Source organism: Geospiza fortis, unplaced genomic scaffold (genome assembly GCF_000277835.1).
Source record: "Geospiza fortis unplaced genomic scaffold, GeoFor_1.0 scaffold574, whole genome shotgun sequence".
NCBI lineage: Eukaryota > Metazoa > Chordata > Aves > Passeriformes > Thraupidae > Geospiza > Geospiza fortis.
Genome location: NW_005054539.1, coordinates 564,916 through 592,820, shown reverse-complemented (window position 1 = coordinate 592,820; position 27,905 = coordinate 564,916). Strand labels below are relative to the sequence as shown.

The 27,905-nt window shown below is 37.6% G+C and overlaps 1 protein-coding gene across 4 annotated transcripts in view; it reads left to right on the top strand.

Annotated features, from left to right (window-relative positions):
* Positions 1-27,905, top strand: part of ROBO1 (roundabout guidance receptor 1) — a 295,059-nt gene that overhangs the window by 193,293 nt on the left and 73,861 nt on the right. For all 4 annotated transcript variants that reach the window (XM_031063881.1, XM_031063882.1, XM_031063880.1 and 1 more), the window contains exons 4-6: positions 15,249-15,369; positions 17,981-18,119; positions 19,424-19,551. In XM_031063881.1, coding sequence (XP_030919741.1) covers positions 15,249-15,369; positions 17,981-18,119; positions 19,424-19,551 — 388 coding nt within the window. The remainder of the gene's footprint in view (positions 1-15,248; positions 15,370-17,980; positions 18,120-19,423; positions 19,552-27,905) is intronic.

The window sequence follows — 27,905 nt, the reverse complement described above, 5'->3', positions numbered from 1 at the left end:
GTCTGCTGCTGTTGTCAGTTGTCTTCTTGCCTCTCCTCAGCCTCCTGGTTCTGGCAGCACAGGGGAGAATAAATTACACTGAGAGAAGAGGGGTAAAAGTGCGTAAATTTTAGAGTAAATAAACCCCAAAAAAATGGCATGGAAAATAATGCTGTTAAAAAAAGTTAAACGTGAGAAAGTGAAAAGCTTTCATGGTTCTACTGCCACATGGAATATACTGAAGTTTGAAACTAGCCATAGAGATATCTGTGCTTGAGTAACTTGTCCTCCCTCACAAAATATGGAATTTGGTTTCCTGAACAAAAGGATGATGGATCAAGATCTCTTAACTGTGAGTTTCTGGGGGTTTTGCATCATTGTTTTCCTAAGTGTCTATGCCATTCAGAATGTCGGGTTTTTGAAAGTGAAAGATGTTGGCATGATGGCTCAGAGTAAACCCCAGCACACCTCGCATTTCAAACTCTGTACATCTTGCTCTCCCCATTCATATGAAATCAGTTGTCTCTTAGGACTTCTTTGAACAGTGGTGTTCAGTTTGAGCATTTCTCCTGGAGTGAGACCTAATGAAAATCAAGAAGGGGAAAAAAAAATTGCTCATTCAGGATAAAGTGTTACCACAGAAGCTGCAGGTACCTGACTAAAACAGTTTCTTGGTGCATTATAGGTATTCCAGAAATGAGTATTTGTGCTCTCTGGCAGACCTGCACACTGAACAGAATCACAGAAGATCTGTTTTGCCATGAGACTGTACAGTCATTGCAGTGTGATTTCTAGAAGTGTCCTGCAAAACATTTTCCTACAGAGAAAATTATTGTGCAGTGAATGAAAGATGGCCTTGAGGTAGAGAGTCTGCAAGCTAAGCAGAGCAGATTGCTGCTGCAATCTTCCTCTGTGATTTTGGGCAAGCCTTGAAGTTGTTCAGTTCTTCTTATTCAGCGTTTCATGAGTTGTGGACCTGAATTCATTCATACATGTAGAGCAGCCTGACACTTGCCACAAAGCTGTGTTGTGCCACCTTGCAAAGTGTGAAGTGTTATTGCATCCTAAATCATAAATAGGCTCTTTTTGGTAGACAAAACGGTAGAATCATATCCTCACTTTCTATTCAGACCATGCTTCATTCCAGGTGTTTGTGATTCTATAATACTTGCAGGATCTAGCCCAGCTACAATAACTTAGAGATTTTCTGTGATTATAAAGAAAATATCTCTATTATTTAACTATATGCTGAAGCACTAGAGTGGTTTTGAGATTATTGTCCCTTGTATTCAAGGATCTCAGGGGTTTGTAATAATTTAGGGATGTGTACAGAGCAGGTACTTTGCATGATCATAACTCCTGGGAAATCTGCATGGTTAACATGTTTCACTAAAATAGGCTTTGCACACATCCTAAACTCTCAGGGTGGAATTCTGGCATTACTGAAATCAGTGTGAGTTTTACCATTGTATTTCCTGAAACTAATACTTTCCAGGGAAGTATACAGTATAATTTATAGCAAGAGAAGAGGCCTCTGTTTGATGTGCGAAATGAGTTTACATTCTTCACTTTTTTGTTGCTAATGTTGTTATTGCTTCACTTCTTTTTATTGGCTTGTTTGTCATTAAGGTACTCAAAGTATTCCAGCTTTTTGGACATACTGCATGTTGATTCTCAGTTTTTGTTCTAATGAGACTTTCTGCTAAGAAGATTCCCATTTGCCTATATCCTTTGCATTGTCATTTTTAAATATTAGAAATTGCATGACTGGTGGTGACAACTGTTACTCTGCTTTTGTCACTGATAATCCAAGGCCTTGGTGTTGTAAGAGGTCACCTGTTCTATCTGTTTTTCTTGAGGTTAATAAAGGTAGGTAGATGTAATGGTTTTTTTTCAGCGGGAGGAGAAACCTTAACTTTAGCAATCTGAACCTTTTAAGTAGAACGTGGGGAAATAACTTCTAAAATACACAAAATTAAGAGTAGATGGAGCAACCAGAATAAATTAGATTGCAAGCCTGCTCTGATAATTATTTTCAATTCAAAAAGAGACATGATCTTTAAAAATGATATCTTTTCCTATCTCGAGTGGCAGCGAACTGTGTTCTCCCTACTTTAACCATCTAACAAAGACCAGTTTTTCTACTGCTATGAATAGCAAGTTCAAGAAAAAGGCAGTTCTTCATCTTTGTAGCATGTACATTTCTCAGAGTGCAGTGTCAGTTTTACTGTGCTGCCCTGAAAATGAGTCTCAAATTCACCTTGAAGGATCCCCCCCAGGGATGCCAGCTGAACCTTTGACCCTTCTCTTCTGACTGTCACCAAGGTTAACACATCATTACAGCTTCTGATGTTAGGGATACCTGTGCTTTTGGAGCCTTTATCAACCTACACTGTTGCACATAACTTAAATTGAAGTCTCAGCTCCTCATTTCTTTTTCATTGGAATATGTCTGGTTGATTTTTGAGAGTGAATTGTGTTTCTTCCTAATTTTGTGTTAAAATAGACATGAAATTTTAAAACTTCCAGCTTTATCTCTGCTTTTCCTCAATTATTAAAACAGCAACCATATGACTACAAACAAAAATAAAAAGATGACGAAGTATTTTCTATGTAAATTTGAAAATGGACACGTTCATACAAATAGACATGAAATTTTAAAACTTCCAGATTTATCTCTGCTTTTATTAAAACAGCCACCTGTTTTAATAATTAAGACTACAAACAAAAATAAAAATATGAAGAAGCATTTTTCTATTTAAATTTGAAAATAGACACATTCATATCTGCTGCACAATGCAAAAAAGTCTGTGGTGACAGACAAAATGTCAGCCTTAAGTATTGGTTCTGTGGCATAAGTTCGAGTTACTGACAGGTTAAGGACCCTTTATTTATTTGGAATTCTCTTACCAAGGTATCATGTTGGATAATAAGCTGATTATAATTAAAATGGGATTTGTTTTGTTAATCCAGAAAATGGTATCTACAAATACTTGTCTGTGGCATTGATAACCAGCCAAGAGAACTTTTTATAAGAGAAGTCTGTTGACACAGGTTTTCCAAGTTGTATTACAATATTGTTTTAATATATTGTACATTATCAGTTGGACTTACTGATCTTGAAGATCTTTTCTGAATTTAACAATTCTATGATTCTAAATGTACTCTTAGCAGAGTTCATTTTTTTCCCCAAGATTGTCCTCTGATGAAACACGTTTGATTGACCACACCTACTTCTGGATGCTGTTAATGGCCATCAGTTTTGTGTTCATGAAATAATGAAACCAAGAGATGGCAGAATCGATTAATTCTCTCTCTGAACATTGTTTCAAAGGACTTCAGCAAATTCTCATTGGACAATTGATACTACCTGTGTTGATATGTTTTATAAGGTATAGATGATGTATTTATTCAGGTGCTGTGGAGAATTTGAAGGGATTTTTTGTTTCTGCTTGTGGAGGAGATTACTTTTAACCCTGAGTAGCCCATAGTACAGTAGTTTTTACCTTTGTATTCTTTGCTTCTTACCTGCTACAAAATGCAGTCTTTAAAAGAAGTCTACAAACATTACACCTAGGTACCAATTTGCAGCATTCAAATGATACACAAAGTTATCTCTGTCCAGTTTACATTCAGCTGAGAGAGTTGAGATGATCCTGGGACAGGGTTGTATCCTTTTTTGTGCTCTCCATTAATCCTTTGAACATATTATTTTAGGTAGCAAGCCTTAAATCACTCGTTTCAGTTAGATGCATGTAAGTTTTCTTCTCTTAGACTTGTCTGAAAATTTTTAATAGTAATAGCAATTGTGCTAACTCCAGTTAGGTGTGACCCAATGGTTTTTCCCTTTGGGAGTGTTTGGAGTAGTTGACACTTCCATGAAAGAGGGTTCTGAAAAGACAAAGTATTGTTTATTTAACTACATGATTAAGTTCATTTAACAACAGAAAAAGAAACACTGGAAGCCACTCTGATGTCTATGTGCCTGCCTGACTAATTTGGCATATAAAATTCCTTTCCAATGGAATCCTGTACATATACCTTCTTTCTTCCAAGTCCACATTTCATGAACTTATGTTCTTTTGCTCCCCACAGAAGTGTGCATCTCATTAAATCCCTCTTCCTGCTTTGGTTTTTTGTCTCCTCTCATGTCTCAGGGACAGAGTTGCTGGTTGGTCTAAAAGTGTGTCAGGCCCAGTCCTCTGCCTCAAGATGAATTTCTCTTAAGCATTTGTTGAAAAGTTCATAAACTAATCATAAACTAAAGGATCATAAAGTAATACCTTTGTGGTAACTTTCCAGGCAATCCTGCTATGAAATTAGTTTGCAAGATGAGCCAAGAACCAAATCTAATGCATTATTAAAGGCAACTCTAAATACAGCAAATATTTTAATATTTTATTATTTTAATATTCCATGCATAGAATGCCCTGCATATCAGATTGTTCTTGGCATGCATGTTTGCAAGTGCCAGTAATAATATCTGTAATACAGCATTTGTGCTTTAGGCTTGCCAGGTTTTGAACAAAATTTTGAATGTAGTAGGTTTGTCCGGAATTTCTGTTTTCAGAAACTTAAGAATATTTAAGCATTCTTCTGAAATATAGCAAAAATATTCATGTTATATTCTACCAAACATTTCTTCCCAAACTTTAGGTCTGGAAAAACGTGCAATATTTCATTGCAATCCACTGAAAGTGAATCTGATCAAATGACAAAACTATTTATGATTTTATGGTACTTTGGTCAAATGTGCACTAACACATGGAACTGTTGGAAAGGAGAAGACAACTATCAGAACATGTTTTTTCACTCTTTATCAAACATTCTCTGAAATGATTGCTTATCTGGTCATGATTGACTTCCACTTTCAGAAGAAACTTGCTTTCTTTTGTCTTCCAAAGTCAGTAATATGCCTGTCCTAGAAAAAGTCTGGTTGAAACACATGAAGGATAGTCACTAATAATACAATGCAAAATACAAAGCACACTTGATGATTTCTTAGATTCACTGAATATTTCTTTTTTTATTTATCCTACTTGAGAATTCTTAGATTCTTCCTCCTTAATTCTGAATGCTTATTCAGCGTTTGAAATCCATAATGTGACTCTTCCATAATCATTTTGCAAGAGTGGCAAATATCAATTATTTAGCTTTTCTGGATATAAATAAGTGCAAACAGTAGATCTGTGTCCTCTATGATAAACAAGGATGATCTTTATTGTCCACAAACTCTTCTGTAAGCTTATACCTTGGTGCAGACATCAGGGTACTCATGTGACATACTGTAATTTGTTTATGTATCCTGTTAATGTTTGTGTTAGAGAAGTAGACAAGAAGACTAGGAAAGCTTTTTGATAAGGTCTCTTGTTTGCATGGATGTTATCAATATAGTCCTTTAAATACTATCTTCCTTGCCTGTTCACATGGGTCAAGTTTCCCTGGCACTCTTTAGTGTGTCTTTTCTGCATCATTGTCTTTACAACACAAAGAAATGCCGCTCTAAAATATTCTCCCTCTAAATATTTTTGCATATTTGGGGCACTGATTGGAGTCAGAGAGTGCCTCTGGAATGGTGAGTTCAGACCTTCTGTGGAGGGCAGCTCCCCTTTTTAAATTGTCCCCATGGCCATGGTGGCACTGGGTGCATTGCATGGCTACAGGCAGCTCCTTTTGGTGATCAGCACTCAGGATGAGGTCTGGAAAGTGGAATTGCAAATTCAACTACCTGGACATGTTAATATGTCCGTCTGACAGGCAGAAATGCTGACTACCACACACCTTCTCCAGCAGCCATGGACTCCTAAATTTTGCCATCTGCTTTTGAAAAATTGAGCCAGAACCTGAGATAGATGTGTGTTAAATGCAAAATTATAACTGTTTGTTTATTTGTCATGCTAAGTAGCTGGCAAAGAAACAGTAATGTCTTAGAAGTAAAGTGTTTACTTCAGACTCAGTATTTGTATTTGTATGTATTGGAAGCATTGAAGTGTGAGCTTTTTCTGTGGTTTTGGGGAAGAGAGTGTGCTGTGGGAGGGCATACGCAGGTTTTTAGCTTCTTGTCACTGGCATAAAAAGGTAATTTGTACCAAGTGAACTGAAATCTGATGAAGTAACACTTCTAGTTTTCTGTAAATATTACTTTTTATTCACTATGTTCTTGTTACACTGCTCATACAGAAGCTGTCAAAGCTTCTCATTTATGACAGGATATTACTAATTCTAAAGGAGACGTGCACACAGTCACAAGGTGAAACAGGAAAATAAAGTGCAGAGTAATTTCAATTTCTCTGCCATTTTTACAAGCCTGCTCCAATAACAGCAAACATCAGCAAACAGGAGACTGATTTTCATACAGAACCTGGCCAGATAGTTTGCTTTGTAAATACAAATGTGAAAAACTGAGCAGCTAGTAATTTCTGTGTCCAGAGCAGTTTCTCCCTCCCTTGCTGCCGCATTTCCCTCTTAGCCTTTTCCATTGGTGCAGTTTACAATAACCTTTTAACTCCAACAAGAATTGTGCCAGAAGTTTAAACCCACTGTGGCATCTGGGAAGAATAGCAAGGAGCTGCTGTGCAGGAAGCAATTATCCCAGCAGGGCTCCAGAGCCTGCCTGAATAGCTGGGGCAGCCCCCAGCGCCGCTTTTTGGGCTTCGCTCCCTTCCTTCTCTCTGGCTTTTCACTTCCATTTATGCACTGAGCAATAAGGGTTTGCTGCTCCAGAGGCACAGGGCTGGGTGGGAAGAGCCCAAGCAGAGGGAAGCGTGTTCTCAGTGTCCATGAACAGCAGCACTCGAGGCTTTCACAGTTAAAGGATGGCACATGTGAGCATCAGGGAGCGCTGCTTCCCATACATGTAGAGCATGGGAGCAGTGTATGCTTTCTTCTGCTTGGTTGCAACCTGGGCTGGCTTATTTCATGAGTAAAAGAAGCTCCAAGTAGCTCCTGGCTTGGCTGTGTGTTGCTGAAGATCAGCCTTGTGTTGTTAAGTCTGTGGCAACAAAGAACGTTTGTGGATGGACCAAGATGTGCAGGTCGTACCCTGCCTGTGGAGTTTCTCTGGAGGATCTAAAGTTGAGCACAAAAATAATGGTCCTGGGCTGCTCTGTGAGCTGGGGAAATTGGGGATTTGCTCTTTGCTTCTCTGTGCATACATTCTGCTTCTTATTCTTTGTGAGTTTAATTTTAGCATCTTCCAAGCAGAGGGCTTTCTGTAACTGTAAAGTCTAGCCCAGTGGTTTTTCAGCAGTCCTTCAGAAATAATGAAAGTTACACTCAAGATTTGCTTGTGGTTGCCTATGACTGCAGGTTTTTGCCTCAGTCCTGTAACGCAAGTCTTGTGTGCAAACCACAAAAAATACAAGGAAATCTGTGATTTATGATTTGCATGTGCTGCAGTCACAAGAGCTGTAGTGAACAGTGATGGAAGAGTGAAATGTGGCAGATTAATATATGACTTTTGTGTTTAACTGTTCATGGAAAATCAGCATTGCAGTGTATATGCTCCTCTTTTTTACAAATGATGGGAAAAGTTTAATGTTTTCACAACTTTTCGTGTCCAGCATTTACTATAAAACAGTTCTACTGAACTTAGGCTCACTCAGGGATAAATGCAATAGGAATTTAACATGGGTTTACATCCTTCTTCTGAAGTGTGGTCTCATTTCCATGGCATGTCATCTTGGTCAAAAGACAGAGAATCAGTCGGTTTTTAGGTATGTTAGAAAACATTTTACATTCTTTTTTCAAGGTTAATTTTGCAAAATACTTGTTTATTTGTAGTGATTAGTTGGCAGGACCAAAACTTCTTTGGGAGTTACCTTGATTATAAAGTTTTTACAAAAAATGTTTTCAATGAGAAGTCCAATCTGTCTCAAAATTTAAAACTGCCAAAATACAAATTTGGAAATGTATGAAAGAATCTGCTGCATTTTAGTCACCTGTGACTAATTTTATTTGCTTCGTTTGGTTCTCAGTGCATGTTCTCTGCCATAAAGGGCTCAGGTTTAGCCCCAGAGGAACTAAGCAAATCCTTCTTCCCCTGGGAAGCTGCTGTGCCAGCTCCAGGGAGGAAAGCTTTCACAGGCAATTTAGTGCAGGAAGTGCAGCGGTCACGGGAAGGATCCGGGAGCCTGAGATTTGCATCCCTCGAGTGAGGAGCCAGCAGTGGGCAGCCAGGCTCAGAGGGGATGGGCCTTCTCTTCCAGACAAGTGGGAGTGTCAGCCAAAACTGCTGCATCTCAGAAGGTCACGGAGTGACTGAAGCCACAGCTGAAAATAATGACCTGCTGCACAGACCAGCCAGGAGAAAAATGTGAATAATTCATTTCTATTTCCTCCTCTCAGACTGTGAGGATTTTGTTGCTGCTTCACAATTGGATTTGTAAGTCTAGGAGATCCTTGGTTTTGCATGTTGAAGGCCTTTCATTTTCTTGTGGGAGCTCATGGTAGAAGACGACCTACAAACTTCCACTTCAAATCTCTTGATAACTTGAGTCCTGTCAGAACAGTTCCCTTTAGAAGACCCTACATAAGAACCTTGACAACCACTGTATTTTAGCACGATGACTGTGAGAAATGTGCACTCTGAGAAATGTCTTTCATCAGACTACAAGTCTTGGTGAAGTTTTACCTACCCATCCTTCTAAAGTTTGAAATTGAACATTAGGACTCTACAGTTGGAGACTTGTGCTCTGCACAGCTGCTCTTTTCTTAGGGGAGAGTAGGAAATTTTCTATTGATGAAATGCACCCCATGATATACAGTTGTCTTAAATCCATGTTGTCATCCTGCCAACATTAGCTTCAGACTTAGAAAAGCATGACAATATTGCCAATACCTGCAGTGGCAGCCAGGAACTGAAATTCCCTTGGAATCAGCAGCAGAGTCTGGGGCCTTTGGACATTTGTGGTTGTACTCTCCTCCCTCCACGCCTGGTGCTGTCTGCAGGGTGTAGGTGTGATCTGCCACATGCAGTCAGGTCTGGTGATGTAGGTGGACCTTTGTCTTCATCCTTGGTGACTCTAGCACAGCCCCTCAGAGTGACCTGGGTCTTTCTTTTATGATGGGAAACAGGCTGCTTAATTCCTCTGGAGATTTGGGTTATGTAGTTTCTTTTATGGTTGCCAGGTAGGATTTTTTTATGTTTTAAAATTTGTGGTTAGTTAGTATTATTTTTCTTTATTACGTTTGTGATTCTTTAGGTAAGGTAATTAAAAACTGAGAGATTTTGTGTGGAAAATTAACCCTGGCTGGTCTGAGATTTTATCCTTGGAGGTGTATAAATAACACAGTAGTGGTGATGCTTAAAAGAAAATTCTTGTGTGACTGATACTTCAAATCCTCTGACTTGCTTATGGGAAGACAAATGAAGACATACCAGACATCGAGTTCAGTTCAAGTTCACTTTTACTTCTGATTTCAATCACTGATTGTAGTGAAAGCTATATGTGCACCAGTGCATCCTGGGGAGATTTATGCATGGGGTTAAATCTACAGTTTTACAGAAATTTCACACTTGTCATTGTAAACTCATCATTCCTATGCAGGGCCTTCTTTGGATAATGCAGAAAGATTCATAGTTCTAGATATAATTTTAGTGACCCATAAAATGTGCCTAAGTGTTGTTGTCCATTAGTTGAATTTAGTGTGTTTTCTGTACTTAACAAGTAACAATATGAAAAATAGTTTATGAAGTATTTGCTTCTTCTTTTTTATATTTTTGATGATCTTCATAGAACAAATTTAAGACCACGAAGACAGTAGTAACATGCTTTTGTTGTAAGATTTTAATCTTGGTTTAGAATAAGAAAGGAAGTATTGCATAGAAAATGTTTTATACTGTAGCTGTGAAAGCATTTCAGAGAAGTATTTCACTGGTTCAAATATTGCAATATAAACATAGCTGTCTGCTCAGAATTTAGTTCTGACTAATGTGAGCCAATACGGATTATTGTGAAGTAAATCTTCCTCTGAATTAAATCTTACTTTGTGATTAACAAAAGCCAAATGTTTATAGAAAGTTAATTTGGACTTGTTGCAGTTTCAAACTTCTGAAAATCACATATGCTGAGGCATGGATTTTTCTTTTCTGATCTTGATTTATGGAATTCTGCGTGTATCTTAGCTGTTTCTACAGTCTCATTGGGTGAAGCCTCAAACACATGAAGTAATTCTGATATTTGGTGTCTTGTGGTAATGCCAATGGCTGAATAACTGTCAGCTGCCTCTGAATTCACCAAGCAATTCAGAACACAGATAACCCTTAAGTCTTTGTAGATATCCACCTTCTTGTAGTTACAGCCATTAATAATGAGGCCAGAAAAGTGGGAAAAGGAGTCTTGTGAACGGACTTGAATCTGATTCTGTCTCTGATGTATCAGATTGGCAGGGGTGCCAGAAGCAGCAGCTTGAATCTATTGTCATTTTACCTACCTTAAATACCTTCTTTTTACATAAAGCCACCTTCCTATGCATTTTGCACCTTCCTTTAGGCTGCCTTCAGGCCTGTCTGTATTGCAAAGCTGTTTTGTTCGTCTGTAGGGTAGCGGGGAACAATTGACTTGCGCTTTGTCATGACAGATTTACAGCGCAGGAAGACCACTTGAAAGAATGTTTCAGACTACTTTCAAATAGAATTTTTTTGTGTGTTTGATCTGGAGGAGGCAGCATGTACCTTCCTGGGGTCCCAGAGAATGGAACGGAAAGCAGGACAGACTCGTCTGTCTGAACTTTGAAGTTAAACAAGAACAAACTTTAGTCATTGTTGAAGACCTGCTCCAAACACATTTTGATGTCTAGTGTCTGATATTTAAGCATGCTATAGTAGGTAGGGGAGAATATATGGGATTCACAAGGCTTGGAACAGGATACAAATTTTTAAATAAAAATTAAGATAGATAGTAATTTGTACTCCTTTTTGTTCAACTTTGTTCGAACTGCAAAGCTGCCTTCTACTGCTGACATTCCATCCCTGACAGCCTCTCCTGCCGTGGGGGGTTGTGATGTGGATATTTTGGGATGCTAGACCAGACAGAGGGAAATGAACAAACTCTGTGTTTCTTAACTAAGAAATAAAAGCTCCATTTCACTTGGATATACCATTGGTGGCACTGTTAATTACAATTGCCTGGACTCACCTTGTACTTCGACTGTTGTACTGTTATTCATAATTAGATGGGACACTTTTAAAGCAAAGGCAGTGTCTGGCAGTTTAATATTACATGCCCACCACTTTCAATTTAGAAAATGAAAGAAAATGGGTTATTGTGTATGCTGTACTGTAAAAGACTAAAATATATAAAATTTGTGATATCACATATGCAGAAACCCTGGCAGCACAAAAAGTCAGTATTTCACTCTGCAGTCTAAATTTGCTTTTCCTATTAATTTGTTTGCTTTCAAATTATTTTGCAACAGAGCAGATTTCATTTATTAAATAGAAATAAGCTAGAAACTGAAAGAAAGTTAAAAGAAAATGTCACTCACATTTATATTTGGACTCCCCAAGCATTTCTCTTATGGCTTCATTCTGTCTCATATTTCATACCACATTTCTGTGAAAAGTAAATGAATCACCCACATATATAAAAATATTTCATAACACAGACAGATGGGTATGGATTTATACATGCAGAAATTTACACACATATACACAACGCACATAGGTATATAAAATATGGTCTCAGAATAAGAATATATGTGTGTACAGCTATACTGAATTCTTGGTGGTATGTTGTAGAACCCTTGGGTAAGTTTTTATGGATTTGATTTATTGGCTGACTGAGTTGATTCATTATTTGTATATGATTTTTTGCTGCTGGGTGGTCATAATTTACAATTCTGGACCTAGTTAACTCTGTGGGTGCCTAGAGTTTTCTGTATGAACATCTCCAACTATTGTTTAAAGAAATAAATGAAGTGGACTTGCTTGAATGAGCAATTTACTGATGAGGAGCAAAATACGGTCAGGCAAGCAGGTCACAGAAAATAGCTTTCAAAAAGTCTTTGTAACTCACCATACCATCATATATTTTCTTAGCATATATACAATAATTCATACATCTTACAGGTAGCTGAAGATCATCTGTGAAATGCTGATCACAATCTTTTTCTCTTATTAGAATTCAGTGCTATTCTTTTATTATCCTACTTGTAAATCCCTGATAGGTTTGCTGGTAGGCACTGAGCAAAATATCGAAGAGGCGTGAAAAGTCAAAAAGTGCCTTGGCTTCGTTTTGGTATAAATGAAACATGACACTTACTTCCAGAATTAGACTTTTAGCTTTGGCAGTTAGCAAAGCTGTTCTTTTCCCATGACACAACCATATCTACTAGAGTAGTGGAATAGAACTGTTTTCTGTATTTGTTTACTAGGAAGAAAGGACTTCTCTTGGTATTCAGCATGGTCACAACTCTTCAGGCAGTTTGGGATGTAATGTACACTCACTGCCTGTGACTTTTGCAAATTATATCATTTGCTGCTATAAAGTCCAGCTGGTGTACTTTGGGACAGGAGCAAAAATATGAGAAGAGCCAGAGCACTCAAATTAAAATGCCTTCATTAGCTTTTAAGTGTACACAGATCATGAATAGTTGTAATTTGCAAGGTTTCATGTACTGTCTCCAAAGGTGATTTGACTGTTTACAGCTCTAAATACTGGATATTAACTTAGTAAGACAAATTCAGTAGTGATTCTTTATGTGTTCCTAATTTCACATGCATGTCTTCCATTGTGTACTTTTTTACTTAAAGCCATGGCTCTGTGGTCCATAGGTATTCCTGGGATTGCCTGTTGAGAAGAAATACTGCACATAGCCAGCATAAATTGTTCATAGCTGCAGTTTTCATTTGCAATGTCATATTAAACTGAAGAGATTGTCCAGTCTTATTGAGATGGTGGGTACCTAGTTTTTTAAAATGCAATGAAGAATTTTGGTAGTTGCCCACCAGGGGAAGTTCACTTCCTTCTAGCCATCTGTGACTGCTCCAGTTACAGACACGTGTAATTCCACATTCAGTGGTGGGACATTTTATTGTAGCTCTGTAATTTATCACAATTCCATGTGGAATAACCGTCATTGTAGCTAAAGTTCTAAACCCTTCTCATGTTTTAAGGAAATCAACCAACCTAACAAAAGAAACCCCTTTGCACGTGCATTCAGAATTCCATGTAGTGAGCGCAGCCTCCTGCAGCATGCATGTCACATCTTAGGAAGTCTGCCTCAACATCCATGAGGGAATGTTTCCTCTGTGTCTCCTTCTTTATCTAAATCTCAAATAACTTGCAAGAAAAGCAGCTTTCAATGACTTTTTAGTTTTTCATATGTTTCTGCTTTAATCCTTCTCTTCTTCTATACTTTGAAGAGAGTCTCATAGCGATTCCTACAAGACATTCCTAGGATTGTTCTTGCTTAAGGTTACAATTTGTGCAAGACATGCAGTTGTGTCATATTGTGGTGGATTTGAATGGGATTTTCTTAAGTGATAAAATAACAGAGGAGCACAAATGCTACTGAATGTCACTAGGATTTAGACTTTGAAGACATACACAAAAATCACTGATTTCAGTTTACATGGGTTTGAAATCATCAGATGAGTTGGCAAATTCTTGTGACATATAAATACATTTGTTTGTTCTATCCACTGTGGTCAGTATTTATATACATAAAAGGTATATATTTCTGCATATGTATCTGGATATATAAGTACCCCAAACTGCAAGTGAACATCATTCAAAAATCAGGGGTTTTTTTTAGTCCTTTGCATACATTATTTGGAAAATCATTGCTTTCTGTGATTTAGGGACATGTAAAACAGAAATAAATACAGATAGACTTCTATTTATACTTTACATCCCCTTCCCCTGCTAACCAGTTCAGGCAGTCAGCAATCTAAAACTGCTTATCAGTTCTTGAAAAATGTGTGTTTGCAGGTCACCTTTATTTTTTCATTCCTCATGCCTCAAATCTCCGCTGAAATTTCAGCATTACCAGCTTTCTGAATGATAAAGGACATTTCTCTTGTGCTCTCAAGCAATGAGTGCCAAAGGCAACAGAATGAAATTTGTATGCAGCACTGTCTACGCTCCATGTGCGTGTCCATTTATCTCAATAACTGACTGTCATCTTTGTGCCTGTACATCCTACAGTGACAATCAGAGCCCAACACTGCTCGAGATGTCAAATTTCCAGGGATAGATTTCTAGCTGCAGGCAACTGGAGCTAAATACCTCATATTGAGAACACTCTCCTCCTTGTCACTGACCACATTAGAGCCTTTCATGTAGCTTCATATGTGGCTTTTATTTATTGTCTACTTCCACCCATGGCTTGAACTTCAGTGGCTTTCAAAAGTGATAGGGCTTGTAAGCATATGTGCACTTCAGAATGTATTTTCTGTAATTAAAGAACTTTCTTTGTATGTCAAAGTAAACATGGTACATATGCAGCTGCCTGCACAAATTTTGCTGCATTTTGGTGAACTTTGCAACTTCTTCAACCATTCAGTCAATAGAATGGGGGAATAAATCCTTTTAAAGAAAGACCAGGTATTTTCATATGCATTTAATGTACATTTTTATATAATATAATAAGATTTGGAATCACAAAGGTAAGTGTGTATTCTGATTTGGGGGTTATTGGAATTCTGTTATCTCCCAAAAGCTGAATTCAAAGAATATAATTGCTTCCGCTCATCTGCTTATCAGTGTTTAAACTTACTTTATTTAAGGTGAAGAACTAAAGAATAAAGAATTTCCTTCACTTCCTTAAGAAATGAAAACCGAAACAAACACAAAATTCATGAATAATAATGAGCACAACCAGCAGCAGGATAGCGTGCACATATTTCTTGTCAAGAAAAAATAATTGCAGCACTTGATGTGAAAATGAGATTTATGTCTTGTGCTAATTTTTACTCTCCACCTGATTGTATCAGTACATGGGAAGGAATTGTAGTCCTTCTGGCTAACAAGCATTAAACAGGCTGGTGAGCAGCCAGCAATACATTACACAGAATGAAGAAAAAACTAGCAAGTCTCCAAATCTCAGAGATTTTAAAATACTGATCCAAAACTGAAACACAAGCTTTTTGCATAAGAGAAGGAAATTAGACTAATAGTAATTTTTTTCCACCTTTTTTTTTGTGATATGGAAAACCAGAGATGGCTTGTTCTGTTTTATTATCTGTAACAAAATATTTTCTGAGCTATTATTATTAAATTGATAATTGATATTGAAGTATTTTTATTATCTTTGATTTGTCCCAGATCAGAGGAGGAAAGCTCATGATCACATACACAAGAAAGAATGATGCTGGCAAATACGTTTGTGTTGGAACAAATATGGTCGGAGAACGTGAAAGTGAAGTTGCAGAGCTCACTGTTTTAGGTAAGAATTCCTTTTAGACTCCATTGATGAAAATGTCCATCTTTTGTTTTTCCTAGTAAGCCTTTCTCTAAACATTATTCTGATCCATTTCCATTTCAGTGCTGAAAATGTTTTTCTCATGGTTGTGATCTAGTAAAAAGAAGGAAGGCAATGGCTCTGCAGCCCACCTGGGACAATTTATTCCTATTATAAGATGCTTTTGTATTTAATTCTCAAACTGAAAATAATTCCAGTGTCCATGACTGGATCAGTATTGTGAAATAACAGCAAAACAAAAATTCACAAGTTTAAGAAGCAGAGGCTTAATTTTTCCTTCTTACTGGAGAGAATCAGAATTACTCTAAATTTCTATTTGGAATAATTATCCTTTCATTTATAGGAACGTGTGCTGAGTGTTGTAAAGCTACAACTTTGTTCAAACTGAATATCCAGGAAGAAAGTGGTGTGTAACCCTTTAGAAGCTGAGGAACTTGTACTATTTTATTTTGATTTTATATAAACACTTTTGAAGCACTAGGGGAGGAAGTTTATTGTCAAATAGACTTTCAGAACTTTCAAGCAGTATCTAAACTTGAAAGTAAATTGTAATTACATGAGTAAAATTCTGGCATCAGGCTCCTATTTAACTGTACCATGTAATAGCTCATCAGTAGTCTGCTGCCAACCAGGGAATCATGGGCTGGACTGTTTGATAGCTTAGGCTGAAAAATTACTTCTCTTGCTAAAAACCTGTGAGAGGGGTGCATTGCAGGCAGAGCTCTGTCTGGCTTCTTCTTCATCTCTTGTTCCTTTCAGACATAGTTCAGATTTTCAGCCTGGGGAAACTAGCAAGGTTTTGTTCTCAAATGAGTCAGTAAAGGTTTGAATTTCTTACCAGCCCATGTCTAGAAATCTTTAAAACACCCTATTCTTTCAACTCAGACTTGGATATGCGTGAAAAAGCACAAGTAATATGCTGACTTCATATATTAAATTTTTCTACATTAATCTTCTATTTATGAGGTTTGGTTATTTAGAAGTTGAACTTTTGCTTCTAGGTCTCTGCTTTAGATCAGAGGGAGGATTGCATGCCAGAAACTGTAATATTAGAAAGTTTCAAAGTGATCCTTGCTAAGCTTTCCTTGTACGTACCAAATAATCATGTGACAAAGACAGATTCTTAAATCAGTGTTGATTTCCCTTATCCGTTTCTGCATTTGACTAAGAGTGTTATAAATGGGCAGACAAAAACTCCTGGAAGTCCATTACTCTTCCTTCAGGAAACTGATCTGGAGAACAATGTGCCTCTTGTGGGCAGCACTCTTGGTAAGAACCAGATCAGTCTTTTTTCTCTTGCATAGTTAAGTTTAATATTCTTCCCCAAACTATTCCTACTCTGAGATTTAATCTGGATGTTCTTTTCTTACATTCAGATTTGTTTTTTTCGGCACCTACAAGAAAGGGGCCAGTGTTGGGAGTTGTCTATATTTGTATCTTTTTAATTCGCAGCTAGATTTATGTCTGTAGATCTCTGTTTTATTTCTCACTTCTTGTATATGAACTCAGGCTAGAACTGACAGCTTAAAGATCAACTTGCTATTTCATTTAACATTATTTCCTACCATTGCCAGCAAAGTTAAATTTTCGACAGCACAAGTGTCCAGCTGGTCTGGACATCCTTGAGAATAAAAGATTTTTTTTTTAATAAGGTTTTGTTCAGGTCACATTTCCTTTTTGAACCATGAAGTTTTTGTAATATTGAATCTCCATGTCTGCAAATCTAGAGTAATACTTAGAACTGCTTTTCTCAAACACAAATGTGAGACATGAAGAGCGTGGGATTGTCTCTTTATCCTTCTGTCTGGTTGTTTTGTACTCCTGTGAGAAATTTGTGGTGTATTTTTGGGTATTCACACTTCCTGATGGTGCCAATGGCCTCAGACTGTTGCAGTTCCAGGGGGATGATATTTATATCTTTAGTACATACAAGTCAAAACATGCAACTGCCTTCTCAACTCCCTCAGAGCTTTCACAGGTTTATAGACGAAAAGTTCATCTGCCTGAGGCAAAGGAACCTGCCAAACACTCTCCTGTTAAACCTTCCCAGTTCTTTTATGGACATGCTGTTGTCATCTGCTGCTGCTCTTCTAGATGGGTCATTCCTGCAATATTCCAGAAATTATTAAAACCACTTTTATCCTTGGGAGTGTGCAAACCTCACTGCAGAGCAGCCTGCTGTGGAATTATGAAAGTATGAATGACCCAGCAACCTGCAGCTTTCAATCCCGTTACAGGTAGAAAAGTGTATCAATACCTTGCCTGAAATTCACAGAGTTTACCAAAACAACACAGCCTGTGCTGAGGTCACCTTTTTGTTCCAGAAAGTCTGAGCATAGGTGTGCAGCAATTAATCTAAACAAAAACTATGGAGAGGACATTCTGGGGTTTTTTTCGCTTGTTTTACTCCATGTGTGCTGGTGAAAGAAAAAGTTGCCTTTCAAATGCAGCATTGGAAATTATTTCATGGAATACTTGCTGCTGCTGACACCTGTGAGCAGCCTCACAGAGATCCTGAGCAATCTGGACACAGAACTGCTGGATTAACCCTTGATTTCCTTTCCTTCCCCTTTAGAGAGACCATCTTTTGTGAAGAGACCGAGCAATTTGGCAGTGACTGTGGATGACAGTGCAGAGTTTAAGTGTGAGGCAAGAGGAGACCCAGTCCCTACAGTGAGATGGAGGAAAGATGATGGGGAGCTGCCAAAAGCAAGGTGCAGTACTTGCAGTAACCCTTTTTATATCATCTACTTTGGTGTATGATGGGGCCATTCAGTGATTGACAGCAGGCATTTCTTTGTCTTGAATACAGAAGGCCTGGCTTGGTCCAATAAAATATTTCTAATTAGCACTGTGCTCTAGTTGAATCTACAAGTTATGTTGAAACTTAAGAACGGCATGTTTTCAAGTTTTTGTTGTGGCAACACCTGACAAAAATAACATAAAACATATAATATAAATATAATATAAATACAATATAAAAATAATAAAATATAATATTAAATATAATATAAAACAACCAAGTGCAGCCAGTGGTATCAGATACAGATTAATTCTTCACCTCAAGAGTCTTTTGTGATTACTAAAAGTTTAGGAGAATGTATAACAAATAGTAAAAGAAATTACAACATCAAGAAGTATATATTGGAATTGCAATTGATGTAAAATGTAGTCTGGCAATGTAGAAAGCTGCCTTGGTTATAAATGTTTTTGTTGCTAGGTTTCCAATGAACTTCATATTTGTTATTGCTGTAATTCAGGCCAAAAAGTAAAACACACTATTAAAAATAAACACATCCTGTGATGGATCGATATAGAAATAGATTAAATACTTATTTATTTACTTTGAAATCCTAATTATCAGTTTAAAAAACTTTCAGGGAGTAGACTGAAAGAAGAAACACTTTACAGGGTTGGATTTGTAAGTTGGCCACTTACTTTTTAAATACAGCTTTTTGGTAATGTAGTCTATAGCTTTAATAAAAACTATCATTTTTAGGAGAAAAATCTACTTACCATAAATAGAAACACATTGACTGCATTATACATAAAGGAGAGAAAGGTGATGAAAGGAAAGAAATTGGTAAAAGGCCACATAGTCCTTTAGGAAAAAAAGAAAAAAAAAAGAATAAATTGTGATTTATCTTGACTTTCAAGCAATTCTGATCTTCTTGTGAGCAATATTTTCTTTTCAGCCATATTAAAAAAATCTGTCATTCAGATGGAGAATAATAAATATTGTTATAATTACTTGTTAAAATAATTCTAACAATTAAAATGTTCTTCATTAGGGCTTTGCAATTGTGTGCAAATAATATCAGAATAAGGTTTTCAAATACTTGGGTATATTTTGGTTTTAAAACTTTATTTTGCATTTTTTATAAGTATCTATACTTTTTTCCCTTGTGGGAAATACAGAAATAAGAATATTTTTAGAGCAAATCCCCCTTGTTTTTACCCTTGACAGAAACTGTACAAAGTTCTGTTATTCATTGTTAACTACTATGTATATTTAAAGATACGAAATCCGTGATGATCATACCTTGAAAATCAGGAAAGTTATGGCAGGAGACATGGGATCATACACTTGTGTTGCAGAAAATATGGTTGGAAAAGCTGAGGCATCAGCAACCTTAACAGTTCAAGGTAAGAATGTTTCTTTGCAAAGAACGAAGTTGAATAAAGTTGTACTAAAATAAGTTGATTTTTCTTTGTACAACAACTGTAGTGATAAAAAAAATGTGAAAATACAAATTTGTCTTGAGTTGTATTCTGAGGAAATGGAAACATTTCACGTGTAAGATTTTTTAAGTAGTCTTTACCAGGCTGGCCTGGAGAGCTGAGTATGTTTTGAATTTCAGTTCTTCAAGTTCAGAATCAAGTCACTTTTAATCTTTGTATCTGAAAGACAGAAAGAAGAAAGTCAGTGTTACTAAGCTGCATTGTTTTAATTCAAAAAGAAAGAGTTGCAAGTTCAAGTACCTGCCAAGTTTTTTCAATTAAATATAGTAGAGAAGCAGTGAATGATAAATCTGTTTGTGGATCTTTTAATACACTAACCCAGACCACTGGAATTCCTGTTGCTTTTTCATTATGAAAGCAGATCGTAGCACTACTGTTTCTTTGTAAGATAAAAATTCAGTGGAACTCAGTGAACTAATATGTATAAAAATCCTTCACTGCCTTTATATACACAATCCAGATGTTCACTATTCAGATAATCCCTCTCTTCCTTTCCTGGCTAGCAGACAGGCAATGATGTCATCCTGATGCTTTTTTCTGGGTGCTGATGGTCCTTCTGTCCTTTTCTCTGTTCAGTGGGAATTAGTCATTATGGAGTTCTGGGGAAGTGTAGGCTTAAAAGTGTTTTATTTGGTAACAGGCCTCTATTTTGACACATTTACTGTAACAGGAAAGGTCTTGCCCTGAACCTGCTCTCCTTTTTCCACCAGAAACATTTGGTGTCCCTCTGTTAGGAAAGTATTGAATTCTTTTGTTGAAACTCTCATAAAACCAAGAATTTTGAGATGTTCTGTTTTGTACGTCACCATGATGTTTATACATCGAAACTCATACCTTATGTTTGTAAAATAACCAGCTCTCATGCTCAGTGTTGGAGAATAAAGGATAAACTTGTGAGCAGTAAGCACAGTTTATCCAAAGGAAAAAGACTGAATTATTTCTTAAATAATCATTTGTTCTGAAGATCACCTCTTAAATCACCTGTTACTCCTGTAAAATGTTAATATTAAGAAAATTTGCTTTAATGACTGGTTGAGCAGTTACATTTCTGGAAATTAACTTTTGGTAGCCCTAATCTTTCATATTCCCATTCAAAATAATAAATATACTTGAAATCCCATTTAGCTTAATGATGCTAATAGATATAAAATGACTTAAGTATGTAGATGTTAGAAATTGAATGAGATCTTTTTGATAATAAACTGGCATTTTTAAAGAACAAGATCATAGCCAAAGTCCTGATTCATCAAGATCCTAATTTTTAAGTGTTTGTATTACACAGCAGATATTTACAGTGTGGCAGCTTTGCTCTGAGGATATTGTTATGGGATAATTTGTTTCCCAGTGTGAATGGATTACCTCCTGAGCCATTTGTCTGCGCTAATGTCTTCATAGGAGGGATTGATGTGAGAAACTGTAATGTGCAGGGACAATTTGTAGTTGGTAATGAAATAAATTATGATCAAAATCCATTTATTAGCGTATCCAAGAGACCAAGTTTTATGGGAGGGAAAATCATACTCCTTTAGCAAATGGATTTTCCATTCCGATTTTTTCACATTTTCCCTCCTTTTTCTGCCTTCTCCTCTTTTTCCCTCCTCTCCTCTTCCCTTGTTAAAACATGTTTGGTTTTTTTTCCTAAAGGGTCAGCTTTTTGACTATGCTATATCTAGAAAAGTAGACTGATCTTGTTTCAGTACTAAAATAAGATTGCTCTGACTGTTTGTGGACACACAGCTCTTTGAATTTTTTGGATGATTCATTACTTTTTTATGATTTTATGGGGTTTTTTTCTGGGTGATTTAAGGAATGCAACTGGCAACTCTTTTCTGCACTTTTGGTTATCATCACATGATCTGCTGACTGTAGACTTTAGTAAATGTGTGTTCTGCAGTGCCAAATCGAGTTATTTTTGTTGCCTATTTGTAAACAGAGGGCTGCACTGCCAATCACAGCTTCAGACACTACAGCTGCCACTGTGCAGGCATGTTAAATTCAGCAAAGGGCAAGGAGGGGGCTTGGCGTGGGTTTGAGTGGGTTTGGTTATTTGTGGAGCTTTGGTTTGGGTTTTTTCCTCTTCAGTATCTCAGCAAGAGGCTGTGGTATTTCTGTGCCAGACTCTGCCAGAGGAGGAATATGAGAGCTGTCAGTGGTGACCCAAGACGTGTGTCCATGTCAGGAAAGGGACAGTCCCTGTTTGTCAAGTGCGATGGTGTTCGCAGGGGGCTTGGGATGAGGGAAGAGACGAGGATCTGACTCCATGTTTCAGAAGGCTTGATTTATTAATGTATTCTATATAATATATTAAAACTTTACTAAAAGAATAGAAGAAAGGATTTCATCAGAAGGCTAGCTAAGAATAGAAAAAGAAGGAATCATAAAAAAAGCTTGTGTCGCAGAGAGTCCAAGCCAGCTGACTGTGATTGGCCATTAATTAGCAACAACCACATGAGACCAATCACAGATCCACCTGTTGCCTTCCAGCAGCAGATAATCAATGTTTACATTTTGTTCCTGAGGCCTCTCAGCTTCTCAGGAGAAAAAATCCTAAGGAAAGGATTTTTCAGAAAATATCATGGCTACAGTCAAGTGTCTGCACAGAGGGGCTGTGGCAGGGAGTGAAACGTGGCAGGGCTGCAAGCAGTGCTCTTCAGGGCCTCGGGACTGGCAGCACTAAGAAAGGGATTTATCTTTTTCTCTACTCATCATTTCCACTCACACCATGGTGAGCCCAGTGTGTGTCTCCTGTGGAGGGTTATCTGGGGCACTAAAAGGTGGAGCGTGCAGTGCCAGGGCAATTGAGATACGCAGCTGTCGGGGAGGTGTGGATGGGAGGTGGTGAACAGCTATCCTGGGACTCACGGGGGTCTGCCCTGGATCCCATAGGACCCTTTCCTCCTGCTCAGCTCTGCCTGGTGCCTGATGCATGCCCTGCAGGGCACCCTGTTTTGGGAATGCTGCACAGACACAGCCACAGAGCTGCGTATTAGCTGGGAGCCAGCCCAGGCCATGTCCCTGCACTAGGAACTGTCAGCTCAGATAGTTCAGCTCTCCCTCTCTGTCTGTAATAAACTCTGTCTGTAATAAACTATTAACTGTAGAAAATACAAGAGAGGGGAGGGAACATAATTTCCATTTTTATGTTCTTCCTGCTCATGGCACTGGCGTCACAGATGCTGGTTATTGGAATCACTGTTTTCCTCTGTACAGGCTCCTAACTTTGGGGACCAAAAGCATTTTCTACATACAGATGTTGTATTCTTACTGTGACTTCAGCCATATTCGTAAACCAGATTTGGAGTTCTGTACTGACGTAGTGAAGTTTGCACTCTTCCTTTAGTGTTTTAGTCCTGCAGCTTAGAAGCATTTCCATCCCTAAAACTGTCAAGTTATCTTATTGCCTCCTTGGAAAATTAAATAGTTAAGGAAATGTAATCCTGATGTTGTTTCCATATACCTAAAATTGGAGAGTTCTCTACCCTCTGTTTTCATTTTGCAGCAATGTGTAGTGCATCTGCAAGGCATCCAGAGACATTGCTAAATACATGTGGAAGCATTTCATTCAGGAGATGATTAATTATTAAATAAATACCTCAGTCAATACATAATGCCAGGAAGCAGCCCAGAGTACAATACATTATATTTTGCCAACACATTATATTTCACCAAGTAGCTGATGTACTTCAGAAAAGGAAAAAAATGCCCAAAAAGTGGCACCACTGGAACCAGTGGACTTCTCTCTTGCTCTAGCACTAAGCAAGCTGGATATATTTGTTGTATTTATATTATATTGTATTTGATATATATGCAAGATGCATTTCATGTTTTGTGTAGGTTTCTATTACGTGACTCGCTTAGTTTTATGCCTCAAAGCAGGACTGCAGGAAATATAATATTATATATTTCATTACTACATATATCATTGAAAACAACGTTCCTAAGACACGCAAAATTACCAAAGATGCATACTTCAGAAACTTCAGTACAAAAAAAGAATTAGTTTTGCCATTAATGCAAATGGAAGTAGGGCATCTTCAAGAATCTGCAAATCCCACATTTAACCATGATAATGCTCTCAAGCAAATCTAAGAACCAAAGGTTTTACATATTCTCACCAGCTTCCATTTGCTTTGCTCCCATGCGCGGTACTTAATTTGGCTTTTTTGACATCTGATTTTGTAATAAGTCTACAATTTCTGGTGAAATGAGCTGTTCTTTCTGAAACACAGCAGTGTAAGCTAGGGCTCCAGTGGCAGCCCTGCTCTGCAGCTGGCCAGGAACCATCACAGCAGTGGCAGTGTAGGTGAGGCTCAGCAGGAGTTGGGAGCAGCAGCTCAGGTGGCTCAGTTGGCTTCAGGACTTCAGGAGAATAACAACACTGGCTGTGGGTGACTGTGGTCAGTCAGCAGAAGGTTGGAATCTTTTCCTTGAACAGGAATCTTTTGAATTCTTCTTAGCTCTCCCTACTCAAGCAGTGGCTCGGGAGGAGTGTGCAATACTTGGTACAGGGCCCTGCCTAACCTGCACCTAAACTTGCTGCAGCAGTGACTGAACTGTAAAATGTAAATTTTGCCATTCAAAGGCACTAAGCACATTCAGCGTTATCTGTTTGGCAGGAAAAAAGAAGAATTCCTATGGAAATTGTAGCGGCCAGTTCATATTTTACAGTGGCAATCTCTGATTACCAAGCCTTTTTAGATTATGATGTGTTTAATTTTAGGGTTAACAGAGCTTGTCTGCAAGGTAGATAGAGAGTGGAAGTTTTGATAAGTGACTCCTGGCTGTGATTTTGCTGTAAGAGTCAACTGACAAGGAATTTTAATCTGAAAAGGTGGCACATGCTTCAGGCCTGGAATTTCCTCCTCCTTCCACCTCCTCTTTGTGCAAGGTAGCTTCAAGGCACACAGTGAAAGACATCTATTTGATAAGGCTTCTGGAAAGGGCTGCAAATACCACCCAGAATAAAAAGGAACAGGATTTGCTCTTTCATCTGTCTGATACCATAGAAATGTTTCCACTGTGTCAGGCTGCTGGTACACATTATAAGTTGGCTGTAAATGTAAATGCATTAAGCATTAAAACAGCAAAGACAAAATTCAGAATTTTATGGGATTACAGAAATGCTGTTGAGCAATTGCTGTACAGCAATTATAATGCACTGTAGTGAACCCTTCACAGTCTCAGGGATGAATTTAACCACTGGAATTTAAAAACTAGGATTGCATTTAGGTCTGAACTTGTCTTCACATTCTCTCTTTAAATCAGTATTAAGAACTGTTTTGATGCAATAGTCTGCCTTCAGTCCCTTGAAAAGGGAAGGAAGAATAATGATTGTCCAATGAACTTTAGGATTTTTTTAATTAGTAAACTTTTGGCAGGGTGAACGAAGGAGACCATCTCCTGTGATTTCAATAGCTTAAAGAGCCCATTTCCCCCTTAATGACTGCAGTAAACTCTGATAGCATGTCAGATTTCTATCAAGGATCTGAGGAGTTTGACTGCCACCAATTTCTGGTGAAATAATAGAAATCTTAAAAGTTAATAAGCAGGAAATGAGAAAAATGTCTGAAGAGGAGATTAGAGCCCTGAAGGTTCTTGTCTTACTGATGCAACTGATGAACACTAAGATTCCTGAAGCATTTCTAAAATATGGATAAAAGAAGCAATCTGTAAGTATTTTAATGAATAACTGCTTCCATGGTTTTTAAGTGCTAAATGGATGTTGGCTTGGTTTGGTCTGGTCTGGTCTGGTTTGGTTTGGTTTGGTTTTTTACGTAGAATCTCACAACAGTGACAGCAATATTTTACAGGAGAATAACACATAAAAACTTCTGAGATTCCTTCCTCCAGTTGGGTACTTTGAAACAAGGATTTGAGACAGATGGTTTTAAGCATGTAAACAGGCATCCAAATAATTTGGAGAAATGTTATTACAGAAATAAGTTGAAGCTAGAGGCTTTTTACTTCTGAAAGGGGTTTATTTACTGTATAGTTCTCAAAAATTGTGCATTTTAATCAGTGTGAGAATTGAAGCAAGTAGGTTTGTGTAGTGTACTTCAGCACTCAATTAAAAAAAAAAGGAGCAAACAAAATCTGAAGGCTCTTTTCTAGTGCCTGAAATTTCCTAAATCCCATGGCTGTGGAAAAAGCAATTGTTTTTGTATCAGGTTTCACTGCTGCAGACTACTGTGACTGCTGTTCTAAAGATAACATTTCAATAATTCTTTCTTTGGAATAGACAAAGCAGAATTTTACTACAAGTTGTTTAATCTGAAGATTTTTGGGTTAATGAATAAATCAGAGTGCAGGGAATAATTTTAATTGATTGTTCAGCAAACAGTACTTTGCTATACATTCATTCTGAAATAAACATCAGCTTTATTAAATCATGCTAAACATCTGTGAAAAGGTAATACTTTATTTTTGCCTAGTTCATAGCCTGTGAGTAATACAGTGATGCAGAACAGTCCCTTACTTTTGTTAGTTTACTTGCATCAGTAATTTCTGAATTGGTCTCAAGGAGTTGTAAAATGCTGAATAACAGTGCATTCAAACATAATTTTGATAAGCTGTTTTGAGCACCATTTGTTACTATGAGTTGTGTTTTGTTTGAACACTAAAATGCTTTGTTGCTAGGTGCTGAATAACACTCAAGAACTAGTAATAAAGAATTTTTCTGTCTTTATATGTGGACTTGATTGCCGTGTAGGCTCAGGATCAGAATCTTCCAGTATAAGAAAAGAAAAAAAATTGTTCAGGCTGAATTGTTATATATAAATTATCATTTTCTGCAGGAGGTATTTGCATGCTTCTTTTGTCCTGTGACCACACACGAATTCCCAAAGTTTGGGATGATTTTTTTTACCCTTCTAAGTATGAAATAGGATGGCAGGACAGAGAAACAAAAACAAAGTTCTTGTCTGGATGGATGAGGTTGCTTGTTTTGTTCTCATAAATGCTCCCTGCTCTCTAAACACAGGACTGGCAGAGATTCTGTTCTCTTTTTGTCTCTCTCCGGCCTATGAGAGCCCACTTAGGACTTGCACCTCCTCATATTAGAGAGCCGCTCTCTCTTTTGACACCATTAAGGTCACACACATTGAGTCTCAGTACAGAGCAGGGAGTCACCTGAGAGTTCTGGTTTTGTTCAGTCATCCACCAGCAAAGTCTGATGGCCATTTCAGACTACCAGCAACTTTTGATAGCATTGTCATCTTTTGACAGAGAACTGTATGAAAACCAGGCTAAGTGTCCCTGAATTTTTTAGTTTTATTTTATTTTTGCAGATCATCCTTATTTCCTAAAGCATCTTGTTCCCATTTCTGCCTCGATGACAGTAAAAATTCTTGGTACATGGTGGATAGTCTGGCTTGCATAGAATTCTTACACATTGTAATTTTTGTTGCCTGTAATTAAATTTTGTTAATATGTCACAGTTAGCTTCCTGTTAACCTTATTGAAACATAAGTTGAGATGTTAGTGTAGACTTGGTTGAGACTTGGTTGTATCTATGTGGGGGGTATGGCATCCCCAGGAGAAGAAATCCAGGTTTCTTTTGAAGTAATACATTTCACTTGAGAGTATTCCTCACTAAGTACTGCATGCCCAAACCAACATTTTTTAATGATCACAAGTTAGTGCACTGCAGAGATTTATTGTCCTTCCATTTTTAGTGTGTGTTGGTATCCGTTGATCATGGGCCTTGGCCACTTTTCACAAATAGCTTTAACTTGTTATAAGAAGGTTGCTATGGATTTCAAGTTCTCCTTTCCAAGAAGCACTCTGTGCTATCATAAACAGCTGGGGAAAAAATCCCACTCAGTTTCCTTTTCAGTTCTACTATCTTCAACTGTAAGTCAAAAAATGCAGTAGGAAGCTCCTAAGAATTCTTCAAATAGTATCTATCTATCATAATCTTTTTGTACTTCTGCACAGTTTATTTAAAATTCATCCTTTTTCACTCTTTTAAAAGGCTTTAGTATAAATATTTGTAGCTGCGACTACTTAGATTGCAGCAGTGCCTAAAATTACCTCAGTTCATTTAAAACATGGGGGAAGACAACTTCTCTTCTCTGAAAAGAGAAGCCTGGGAAACACGACTTCACAGTGTACCACATTACTCTAGTTTTTAAATAGATGGAATTAGACTCGCCAGAAGAGTGCTCTCTAAATTATGTTTGGTTTATAGTGTGGATTAGGAGGATCCAGAGCAAGGAAGGGGGAAGGTAGACTGGGAGAGGAACTTCTGGAAAATCTTA